General features: G+C 42.7%; 1 protein-coding gene across 2 annotated transcripts in view; it reads right to left on the reverse strand.

Moving 5' to 3' along the window:
• Positions 1 to 6,286, reverse strand: part of rgs12a (regulator of G protein signaling 12a) — a 101,330-nt gene extending 95,044 nt beyond the window's left edge. For both annotated transcript variants that reach the window (XM_060934032.1, XM_060934022.1), the window contains exons 1-2: positions 6,188 to 6,286; positions 3,114 to 4,978 (exon numbers count right to left, since the gene is read on the reverse strand). In XM_060934032.1, the coding sequence (XP_060790015.1) occupies positions 3,114 to 4,880 (1,767 nt within the window). In that variant the 5' untranslated portion in view covers positions 4,881 to 4,978; positions 6,188 to 6,286. The remainder of the gene's footprint in view (positions 1 to 3,113; positions 4,979 to 6,187) is intronic.
• Between the last annotated feature and the right edge of the window lie 6,663 nt (positions 6,287 to 12,949).

The raw sequence follows: 12,949 nt of genomic DNA on the forward strand, positions 1-12,949 counted from the left end.
GTGATACTGTACAGACAACAGTGATACTGCGTCTACAATAAATGTTTCTCATTAAACGTTTAGTGAAGTGTGAAATGTTACAAATGACTATTTTATTGGACCAATCTTGATCCAGGCACGTGTACCACACCACATATTTGTGTCTTACACCTAATACTAGCACCACCTAGGAGTCTTTTACCAATAGTGTCATTTGGGGACTATAATAAGATACCCATCCATCCATTATCTGTAGCCACTTATCCTGTCCTACAGGGTCGCAGTCAAGCTGGAGCCTATCCCAGCTGACTACGGGCGAAAGGCGGGGTACACCCTGGACAAGTCGCCAGGTCATCGCGGGGCTGACACATAGCCACAGACAACCATTCACACTCACATTCACACCTACGGTCAATTTAGAGTCACCAGTTAACCTAACCTGCATGTCTTTGGACTGTGGGGGAAACCGGAGCACCTGGAGGAAACCCACGCGGACACGGGGAGAACATGCAAACTCCACACAGAAAGGCCCTCGCCGGCCACCGGGCTCGAACCCGGACCTTCTTGCTGTGAGGTGACAGCGCTAACCACTACACCACTGTGCCGCCCTTATAATAAGATACAGGTTTCCTAATTTAATTCATTCATCCAGTAATCTGTATGTATGTATGTATGTATGTATGTATGTATGTATGTATGTGTGTGTGTGTGTGTAAATACACTCTGGATTAGACACCACTATGTTACAGGGCACCTAGGAGACATGATCCTAGCTATGGCACCCTGCTTATTTAGCCATCACACTAGATCATTTTTTTGGACTGTGGGAATAATCATGATTAATCTATACTAAAAGATAAGAATGTGCAGATGTTCAGAAATGTTTGACTGGCATTACATGTACAGTAATAGTCAAAAGTTTGGACACCCCTACTCATTCATAGGTTTTTCTGTATTTTGACTATTTTCTACATTATAGAACAATACTGAAGACATCAAAACTATGAAATAACATCCGGAACATATCTGGAATTATGTGGTAAACAAAAAAGTTAAAAAAAAAACAAACCAATATTTCGTATTTTCTTCAAAGTAGCCAGCGTTTACCTTGATGACCCTTTGCATACTATTGGCATTATCTTAACCAGCTTCATGAGGTAGTCACCTGGAATGCTTTTCAATTAACACGTGTGACTTGTCAAAAGGTAATTAGTGCAATTTCTTGCCTTCTTAATGTGTCTAGGCTCGTGGGTTAATTCAACTGAGCAGGATATCCGCAAGGCACTCGCCTGGCAGGCAGCGAATGATAGGAGTAAGATCTGGAAATCAAGTGTCTCTCACGAGTTGAAGTGTAGGCTCTTTGTGGCCACCGTCGAGTCTGTCCTCCTGTACAGACATGAATGTTGGTCCTTTATCTCTACCTTAGAAAGATCTCTTGATGGCTCCTACACTCAAATGTTACATGTGGCTCTGAACATCAGCTGGCAGAGCTATGTAGCAAATGAAGATTTATATGGTACCCTCCCCAGAATTTCTGACAAGGTGGTCTGGCGGAGACTTGGGCTTGCGGGCCACTGCTTCAGGCACAAGAATCTGCCTGCTGGTGAGCTTGTGCTGTGTGAGCTTCTCCACGGTTGCAGAAGTTGAGGCCGTCCCGTCACAACCTTCATCAACACCCTGAAAAGGGATGTGGGCGCAGCCAGTACTGCTGAGTTAGCCAACTGCATGGCTGATTGACAGGATCGGGGCTCCAGGCGTGTAGCTTGGCTGAGGCCACCGTGAGGGAGTGAGTGAATTAATGTGTTTGGGATCCAACAGTAAATAATAAAAATACAGTAAATATCCCTATTCCACAACTGTAGTAATCCATATTATGTCAACAACTGCTCAGCTAAGTAAAGAGAAACAACATCCATCATTACTTTAAGACATGAAGTGTCTTTTAATTCATAAAAATAAAAGAAAAACCATTGAATTAGAAGGTGTCCAAACTTTTGACTGGTACTGTACATATCGAGAAAAGTTTTTTTATATAACGTATTTCGTTTAGTTATACATTTCCACCAGAAATTTCAGCAGTGCAGCTTTGTCAAACAGAAAAACACTGTTTTGAGTTCAAGACAAACATCACACAGACTCATTCGCCTGCATTGTTTATCCTCACATTTTTTTTTAGACTTCATGCCTTGTGGGATAATCAGGAACCAGTTATCTGATGAACATATGTTTGAATGGAACGACAATGATATCACACATACCACACAGACCTATAATTTCCTTTCCATCTGAACACTGGGTTCCCTCAAAACAGATGCAAGCACCAAAGTTTAGCTGTAAGCTAAAAATAGGTCTTATTAAAGAAACATTACAAAACAGCCAAACTGCATTAAGCAGAATTCTTGAAGCACTATAACATTTGTGGACCTCTTTCATCACAATCTGAGCTCCTGCTGAAATCACATTAAAGCGGTCCAACCCTGTTAATGCTCTGGGAAAGGTTTTGTATAATGCGGACAATTACATTTTATAGCACATAATCAAACTAATGCACAAACCGTGATAAATTAAGACTGAAGACTAGAGTCACTTAGCCTAAACACAATGCTTATTATCTCCGTATAGAGAAATTAGCCAACTGTTGCCAGATGACTCTCTTGAATCTAAACCTAGCTTAACAGCTTTCCCACTGATCTGCCTGGCGTAATCACATTGGACTCCACTAATCAACACAACAGCTCCATCTGCCGTGCCCCAACCATGTAGCACCATCTGTTCTACAGATCATGATGTAGTGTGCAAATTAGTCTACTCCATAAGAGACTACCAGAGTCATGACAAAGACATAGCTAACATGCAATGCTAGGTTTTAACTTGCATTACAAGCTTTTACTCCAAATGAACAGGCACATAAACATATTTACTTTAGAAGCTTTAGAGTGTAATCTTATTACCTCATCTTGTATCATTTGCATGATACGCAGTTGTACATGTCAGGACTTCAAATTGTCTATCTAGTAATATTGAATGGATAAATGGATGAATTGATCCTGAGTTGCGAGAAGTAACAGTAAATATGCTTATGGAAGTTAAACTTCCATTTTAACATCATCATTATGGAAATTAAATGTCGTTACCTTGTTTTCTCCATCCTTATTCTTGGACCCACTGCTAAACAGTTTCAAAGTCAGATCATATGCGAGGTCACCACGGGTTTTGTATCTCAGTGGAGGGATTTGTTCCATGGCAGGTGGTAAAGTGCTGTTTTTTGCTTTGGGTCCACTGGTAATGCTGTCAGCCAGGCTGTCAATGCTGGTAGGTCGAGGTTTCTGCCAGCGAGCCCGGATACTAATAGATGGCCAACGCTGACTTCCTCTACGTTTGGTCTTATTTCCAGGCAGTTGTGATTGCTTACACTGAGAAATAGAATTTAAAGGCATGCTACCTGAAATCTCTTTTCCAATAGACGGATTCGTTTGTGGAGTGGCAGGGTCAGGGAATGGCTCAGCCAGAAGGCACCTACGCTCCGGCCTTAGGGATGGTCCATTGCTCCGCTGGGAGATGCATGGAGATGGTCTATCCCAAGTTGTATGGGAACTGTTTGGAGATACAAGACTCCACTGGTCAGCAAAACTTTCTTGATCCTCTGGAGAGACGTTTCCAATCCCACTGTCACCACTGCCACTGTTTCGTGTGCTTGACTGTTTGTCACAATCCTCAGTATCCAGTTTGAGTCTCAGTTTATCAATATGGTCTCCCATGTCAGTGTAGAGGACTGACACAAAGTTCAACATTGAACACGGAGTCTGAGGAAACTCCAGACAACCCTGTGTGTCCGGGTCAGCAGTGCATGAGAAGCCAAAGTGATCAGAGATGCTTTTATGCTCATCATGATCACAGAGTTCTGGGTCTATGATGAATACATGACATAACGTCTTTATGCAAGTACTTTGCTCTGCTTTTTGGGGGTTGTTTTTGAATACCTCCTTTGAGACAAGACCAAAAAACCTATTATCTTCAATACATGTTGCACACAAAACCAGGTTCTCTGCAGGGTATGCAGCCAAAACCATATCCCTGTCATCACAAAGTTGCACACAATTACACTTGACCTTCATCATCACCAGGTAATGGGTTTTCTGCTCAGTCGCAATTCGAGTGATACATTCTCGTATGGCTTGTAAGGTTTCCTCTTCAGAGTGGGAAATCACTAGATCCAGTTCCGTGGAGTTTATGTACCCCACCACCATTCCCACGTTCAGAGTGCTGGAGTCAGGTAAAATATCATGCTGACTTTGAAAGTCTGAGAAAACAGAATCTTTACTTACAACACGAGATGGTTCCTCCTGATCAAGTACATACGGGTTGTGTTTTGACAGACACCGAAAAGACCAGTAAGACATATCTGGTTCTGATCTGGGTCTCTGTTTTGGCTGTTTTTTTGATGCATTATTATAAGCCTGACCTGTAATTTCCAAAACAGTATTAAAACTGTGCACTGACTCACCTCTACCTTCTTTATAAGATTCTACCTGTCTTGATTTTGACCACATTTCTTTCTGCTTTCCTTGGGAACTGGAGGCAAAATTTGCTGAATGTCTGTCTCCTGATGAGACAAGCAAACTCAGTGATCGTGATGATGAACCGATAAGCTCCACGACAGTTTCATGTGAAGCTGGTGACACATCGATGCCGTTCACACTCAAAATACAGTCACCAGGCTTCAAGCCAGCATCGTGAGCTGGGCTTCCTTTCATGATTCCACTCAGGACACAGGGCGCCTGGCCGACCACGGTGAATCCGTATCCAGCTCTGCTACGCTCTATCTCCACTCTGCGAACTGCTGGGGCTGGAAAGAATTCCAGGGATCTCCTCACACCTCCAGCTGGCTCCAGAGCTATCATTTCTGCCTGCGAGATCCGACCAAATCACAACAAAAGCCTTGGGTGATAGATACTGCTCTCTGAGAGACAAAATCAATGAGCCACAGTCATTGTAGACACTGTAAAACAAGAGGAAAAGAAGCAGGAAGATTTTATAAACTAAACTCATCAGTCTTGAAACAACAGGAAGAATATTTCAGCTTTTGCCAGTGTGAAGCAAAACAGCTATTCTCACCAAGGCAGCATGTCAAAACATTAGCACTGTTCAACCTCTGTGTGCCCAGATTCTTGGCAAAACAAGGCTAACACAAGTATTATTTGAATTTTAAACGCTCTTAGTATTTATTAGAACCTTTGAATAAAGGTCAAAGGTTTATAGCCTTTATATCTGAAGAGATAACCAGACTATGAAACACTTATGGGTTGTTTTACAATCAGGGTACAAAGTTTGTGTCACAGGGGTCCAAAATTCAAATTGATTCAAACTGGTTCTTGTACCAGTTTTTAAGTGAAGGACAAGTTAAAGAACAGATTTCAGATTTGTGTATGGTAGTTTTGTGTAATCTGCTATAAGATGGGAGAAACAAATGAAGTGATTCTCGGAGAGGACTTTTTTTTTTTTTTGACAATTCAGAATCCACTACTTCCATAGTGCTTTTAAATATAAGGCTGTAAGCTTTGTGTTAGTTGTCTCTAATATTTATGTCCCAATATCTTGACCACATTTTAGGATGAAAATAATCATTTTAGATATGTTATTTTATATTGAAAAATTAGCTGTCTCGGAGAGGACATTTTTTTTGACACAATTACGTACTAATTTGATCAAAATAGTCTGAAAACTTCCTGGCATTCAACATTAAAACTTAACTATGTTTCCAGTGATATGGAACCAAATATGTGTTTTATGGTATAAAGAATGATGTAAGTGCATCCCTTTTGGAGCTACCTGTGGTCAGAAAAGCACTTTTTCTAAATGACACGAGTAATTTTGCTAAATATGACACATATTACCATACATTCACCAAAAATAACTATCACCAAATTTTTTTTTTGCATGGTAAATAGAGTTATCACAGGGCTACAATAAACAACCAAGTTTATTTAGACAAGCCTTTTGATATTGAAGATAATAAGTGCTAAATGTGATTTTTAGCTTGCGTACCCTGATTGTAAAACAAACACTTATCTCTTGTTTATTGTGCTTAAGATTAAAAACAGGTTAAGGTTATGTGCCAAAGTCCAAAAAAACATGCATGATAAACATTACACGTTATTACGAAATGTTTCTCAATTATATCAGTCGTAACGAGTGTACGTTCACTTACCTGACCATAACAGTTCTTATTTTCAAAGTTTCAGCCTTTCCACTTCTGTCCCCTACACACACAACCACTGCCATTCACTATTGTACTCAACACAAAGCGTCATTCAGTCTCTATGGCACCATAACGACCACGAACCCAAGCGAGCCCTTGTCATTGGCTGAGAGACCCATCAATCAGACTCAACATTTGAACAAATACTTGGCGCTAATTGGACTTCAGTGAATCACGTGGCATAGACTTAGGGCGTGTACTAACGGCTCTTCACGTGCGTAGGCGGAGAACCCTGAGCGATGCCCCGCCCTGTACAGACTCAATGTGTTCATGTCGTTTTTGTTTGATATTTCAAAAGTATTGTATGAACATTTTGGCACTAAATTGATTCCATATTTATTAACCATAAACCGAGTTATGGAGTCATAACTCTACTAAATGCTTGTGAAATGATTACAGGGAATAGCTGTTTAAGGCAGGGGTTCTCAAAATTTTGGCCACCCGGTTAAAACTGTAGCACTGACTCACTCCAAACATTTTATTCTTCTTCCTCCTGGTCCAGCACACTGTTGCCAGGTCGGAGTCCATGTCCTATTGATTGGAGCACAGTTTTAGACACAGTCTCAGTGTTTAAGTCTAGGCTGAAAACATATCTGTTTAGTCAAGCCTTTTGTTAATGGTGTTTATGAGGTAAAGGTGTAGATTTGGAGGGTCTTCAGACATAGAGAGTTTTGGTAAACTGGGATGTACAGTGCCTTGCAAACAGAGCATTTTTTAAGGATTTTCCACTAGGAGACCAACTGGTCTGGGCAATACAATCACAGGCCCCAGAGTCCATGCGGCTGCACCGCTGCGGCATATTCTGTGATGCAAAATGGTTCACCAATCACCATACAGACAAACACACTACAGTGACTACACAGCTATCAAGAGCAATTACCAAGCACAAATGTTATGTCGGGCGGCACGGTGGTGTAGTGGTTAGCGCTGTCGCCTCACAGCAAGAAGGTCCGGGTTCGAGCCCCGTGGCCGGCGAGGGCCTTTCTGTGTGGAGTTTGCATGTTCTCCCCGTGCCCGCGTGGGTTTCCTCCGGGTGCTCCGGTTTCCCCCACAGTCCAAAGACATGCAGGTTAGGTTAACTGGTGACTCTAAATTAACCGTAGGTGTGAATGGTTGTCTGTGTCTATGTGTCAGCCCTGTGATGACCTGGCGTGTCCAGGGTGTACCCCGCCTTTCGCCCGTAGTCAGCTGGGATAGGCTCCAGCTTGCCTGCGACCCTGTAGAACAGGATAAAGCGGCTAGAGATAATGAGATGAAATGTTATGTCAAAGACACTCAAAGTTACACAGTAATGACATTGGATTCTGACATCAGCCATCTCAGTAACCAAATTTTAGTTTTGTTTTTTTTAACCAACATGATCTTGTGTGTATATCTTATAACATAGATCTTCATTTTCCTTGTTAAATGTATACTTACATGGTACTTGGTTAACTAATTGCAACTGATTGAACCAAATGATAAAAACTTTTAAACTTGGTTTAAAATTTGGTCTCCCAGTGAAGCTGGTTTGGCATTGACTAGGAGACCAAATCTGGCCACTGGGAGACCAGTCTCCCAGTAACTATGTTAAAAAATGCTCTGCTTGCAAAAGTATTCATACCCCTTGAACTTTTTCACATTTTTCCCCCTTACAACCACGAACTTAAAAGTTTTTTGAGATTTTAAGTGACAGACCAACACAGAGTAGCACATAATTGTGAAGTGAAACGAAAATGATAAATGGTCTTCAAAATTTTAAACAAATAAAAATCTGAAAAATGTGGTGTGCATTAGTATTCAGCCCCCCTGCATCAATACTTTGTAGAGCCACCTTTTGCTGGAATTACAGCTGCAAGTCTTTTGTGGTATGTCTCTACCAGCTTTGCACATCTAGACACTGAAATTTTTGCCCATTCTTCTTTGCAAAATAGCTCAAGCTCAGCCAGATTGGATGGAGAACGTCTGTGAACAGCAATTTTCAAGTCTTGCCACAGAAGCTCTATGGGATTTAGGTCTGGATTTTGACTGGGCCATTCTAACACATGAATATTCTTTGATCTAAACCATTCCATTGTAGCTCTGGCTGTATGTTTAGGGTCATTGTCTTGCTGGAAGGTGAATCTCCTTCCCAGTCTCAAGTCTTTTGCAGCTTCCAACAGGTTTTCTTCCAGGATTGCCCTGTATTTAGCTCCATCCATCTTCCCATCAACTCTGATGCTGAAGAAAAGCATCCCCATAGCATGATGCTGCCACCACCATGTTTCACAGTGGGGATGGTGTGTGCAGGGTGATGAGCAGTGTTAGTTTTCCGCCACACATAGCACTTTGCATTTAGGCCAAAAAGTTCAACTTTGGTCTCATCTGACCAAAGCACCTTCTTCCACATGTTTGCTGTGTCCCCTACATTTCTTATGCCTGTCTTTCAACAATGGCTTTCTTCTTGCCACTCTTCCAAAAAGGCCAGATTTGTGGAGTGTACGACTTATAGTTGTCCTGTGCACAGATTCTCCCACCTGAGCTGTGGATTTCTGCAGCTCCTCCAGAGTGATCATGGGCCTCTTGGCTGCTTCTCTGACCAGTGCTCTCCTTGCTCGCTCTGTCAGTTTAGGTGGACGGCCATGTCTTGGTAGGTTTGCAGTTGTGCCACAATTTTTCCATTTTTGGATGGATTGAACAGTGCTTCTTGAGATGTTCAGAGCTTGGGATATTTTTTTTATAACCTAACCCTGCTTTAAACTTCTCCAGAACTTTATCCCTGACCTGTCTGGTGAGTTCTTTGGTCTTCATGATGCTGTTTGTTCTTCAGTGTTCTCTAACAAACCACTGAGGCCTTCACAGAACAAGTGTATTTATGCTGAGAGTAAATTACACACAGTAGGACTCTATTAACTAATTAGATGACTTCTGAAGGCAATTGATTGCACTAGATTGTATTTAGAGGTATCAGAGTACAGGGGGCTGAATACTAATGCACACCACATTTTTCAGATTTTTATTTGTTTAAAATTTTGAAGACCATTTATCATTTTCGTTTCACTTCACAATTATGTGCTACTCTGTGTTGGTCTATCACATAAAATCCCAATAAAAAACTTTTAAGTTCATGGTTGTAAGGGGGGAAAATGTGAAAAATTTCAAGGGGTATGAATACTTTTGCAAGGCACTGTATGGATGCTGTCAGTCCCCCACTCGCTTGCTCACTCGAGTTTGTTGACAGTGTAGTGGCTGGCTGCTTTATGTCCCGGGGCTCCCTCATGCCTGTTACACCTTCTGGCTCTCCCTTTGTTAGTTTTGCCGGAGTCCCTGCTTGTACTCAGTGCAATATGTATACTGTTCCTACTTATTCAGGTGACATTGGGCATACCTAACAACCTATGTTTTCTCTCTCTTCTCTCCCCCCTCCCAAATCTGTCCCTCTGAGTTACATGTCGGTCCTGGGATCGAGATGCTGACCTCTTCTGCTCCTCGGACCTGCCTGATCCATCCTGGTGCCCTGTGTCTGGTTTGCGTCTCATCACATCGCTCCTGTGGGGGTCGGCCCCATGTGGACAGTTGGGGGTCACTACTGGAGGATGCTCTGGACTCTTGCAGTGGTGCTTTTGTGGCTGGGGACTGCAGTTGACTTGCTGACTTTAGGACTGCAGTTGACTTGCTGACTTTGGGACTGCAGTTGTCGTGAACGGTTTTGCGCTCGGGTTTCCGTTGGTGAGGGGTTTATAGCATCAACGAAGCTGATTTTATGTTAGGACTGTTAATGTTATAGTCATGTTGTCTGTTGTTGCCCAAATGAGGATGGGTTCCCTTTTGAGTCTGGTTCCTCTCGAGGTTTCTTCCTCATGTCATCTGAGGGAGGCAACCATTCACACACACACACACACACACACACACACACACACACACACACACACACACACACACACACACCTATGGGCAGTTTAGTGTAGCCAATTAGCCTAACTGCATGTCTTTGGACTGTGGGAGGAAACCCATGCAGACATGGGGAGAACATGTAAACTCCACACAGAAAGGCCCTCCTTGGCCACTGGGCTTGAACCCAGAACCTTCTTGCTGTGAGGCAACAGTCCTAATCACTACACCACCATGCCACCCACTCCATCCATCCATCCATCCATCCATCCATCCATCCATCTGTTATCTGTAGCTGCTTATCCTGTCCTACAGGGTCGCAGACAAGCTGGAGCCTATCCCAGCTGACTATGGGTGAGAGGCGGGGTCAAGTCAAGTTTATTTGTATAGCACTTTTAACAATAAACATTGTCGCAAAGCAGCTTTACAGAATTTGAATGACCTAAAACATGAGCTAATTTTATTCCTAATCTATCCCCAATGAGCAAGCCTCTGGCGACAGTGGCAAGGAAAAACTCCCTCAGACGACATGAGGAAGAAACCTCGAGAGGAACCAGACTCAAAAGGGAACCCATCCTCATTTGGGCAACAACAGACAACATGACTATAACATTAACAGTTTTAACATGAAGTCAGTTTCGTTGATGTTATAACTCTTCATTGATGGAAACTTGAGTGCAAAACTGTTCATGACAACTGCAGTCCTAAAGTTAGCGAGTCAACTGTAGTCCTCAGCCATAAAAGCATTACTGTAAGTGTCCAGAGTGTCCTCCAGGTGTGGCTTTGGACTGTGGGAGGAAACCCTCCCTGTGGGGGTACACCCTAGACAAGTCGCCAGGTTATTGCAGGGCTGACACATAGAGACAAACAGCCATTCACACACATTCACACCTACAGTCAATTTAGAGTCACCAATTATCCTAACCTGCATGTCTTTGGACTGTGGGGGAAACCGGAGCATCAGGAGGAAACCCACACAGACACGGGGAGAACATGCAAACTCCACACAGAAAGGCCCTCGCCGGCCACTGGGCTCAAACCCAGGATGATCTTCTTGCTGTGAGGTGACAGCGCTAACCACTACACCACCATGCTGCCCCCACTCCAAACATTTTTATTATTATTATTATTATTATTAGTCGTCACATGTACATTGAGCACAGTGAAATTCTTCCTCTGTTTTTAACCCATCTTAAAGGGGAACTGAAGTCATTTTTAAACTTGTTTTATCTTTTAATTAACGTGTTATTCAATTACATTTCCGGTTTTATTAACCTTATATCGTGACTCGTACTGGCATATTATATTACACTTATCGGCCTTTTCGTTTTTTAGCCATGTTGAATGTAGTTCGTTTGGTCCACGGCAGGCGTCGCTTATCCGCGCGATCTTCACGAGAATTGTGCGAGACTTCAAACGTGAAGTGTCAGTGCTGCCATTTTGAAAACTGTTTACACAGCGGCCAGATTGCCATATCATTCCAATTTAGATTAATTTCAAGATTTGCCAGCTTCATTAGTGATGGAGTGTCAGTCCTGCGTGCTGTGGCACGTGCACTTGAAGGCGCGCCTTGGACTGCGCTCATGCCGAGTGGACTCCAGCACGCGCGACGAGAACAAGGCACACCTGAGCTCAATTATGGAACTATGTGTTTGCCTATTTAAGGACTGTGCTGATGCATTTGCATCGCAAAGTATTACGATACGCATGACTGAGCCTTTCTACCTGTTGTCTTGAGTTCCTGTTTCACGATCCTTGTGCCTGTTTCTCGTTCTTGTCCTCGCTTAGCCTTTGATGTACTGTTTGTGCCTCAACTGACCCTTTTGCCTGTATTCTCGTTTTTGATCTAGCCTGCCATTTTGGATTGTTTGCCTGTGTATATATTGTCTCACTGTATATATATATTCTGCACTTTATTAAACTGTATACTTCTGCACATACATCTGCCTCCCTCGCGTACGTGACATGGGGATTATTCCAAACGACTTCGAACCAACATGGAGTAGAGAAGAGTTGGAAAGACGACAGGATAAGGACTAATCCATCGCGCTGGTATTTACGTCATTACTATCGCACAATTAAAATTTATGGAGCTTTTTAATGCTGAAATTTTCAGCTGACAAACACATGAGGCCACTTGTGTTTTGATTATAGAGGATTAGAACAAACCCATACAATTAATGTATTAATGTAGCAAGTCAAAAGGCCAATTACTTTCCTTCACTGTAACAAAGTATAAATGAATAAATGAAAGAAAGAAAGAACGGTTCAGTTACTAGCACTGTTGCCTCACAGCAACAAGGTTCTGAGTTCAAACCTGCCAGTCTACTGGGACCTTTGTGCAGAGTTTGCATGTTGCCTGTGTGGGTTTCCTCTGGGTGCTATGGTTTCCTCCAACAGTCCAAAGACACGCAGATTAGCTCAACTGGCTACTCTAAACTCCCCATGATTGTGAATGGCTATCTGTCTCTCTGGCAGCCTGTCCAGGGTGTACCCCACCTCTCGCCCAATGTCAGCTGGGATTGGCTCCAGTTCACCTGCAACCCACAATGAATAAGTGGCATAGAAAATGAATGAATGAATAAATCAACACTCCCCTGGCTATGCTATGAACTCTTGGAGGTCACCGGAGCCCACTTTGAGAACCACTGGTTTAACCTATCACACATTTAATTCAGGTGTTTAATGCACAACATTATGGGTCTGTAAATCCTAGCTGCATTTAAGATAGTCGTGGCTGTTACTGATTTCACAGTGGCTTAAATCAGTGTTTCTCAACCACTGGCCCGCAGCCCATTAGTGGGTCGTGAAGCGCCATCTAGTGGGTTGCAAATTTTTTTCCAAGTTGAAGCTCATTTTTAC

The sequence above is a fragment of the Neoarius graeffei genome, chromosome 1 (genome assembly GCF_027579695.1).
Source record: "Neoarius graeffei isolate fNeoGra1 chromosome 1, fNeoGra1.pri, whole genome shotgun sequence".
NCBI lineage: Eukaryota > Metazoa > Chordata > Actinopteri > Siluriformes > Ariidae > Neoarius > Neoarius graeffei.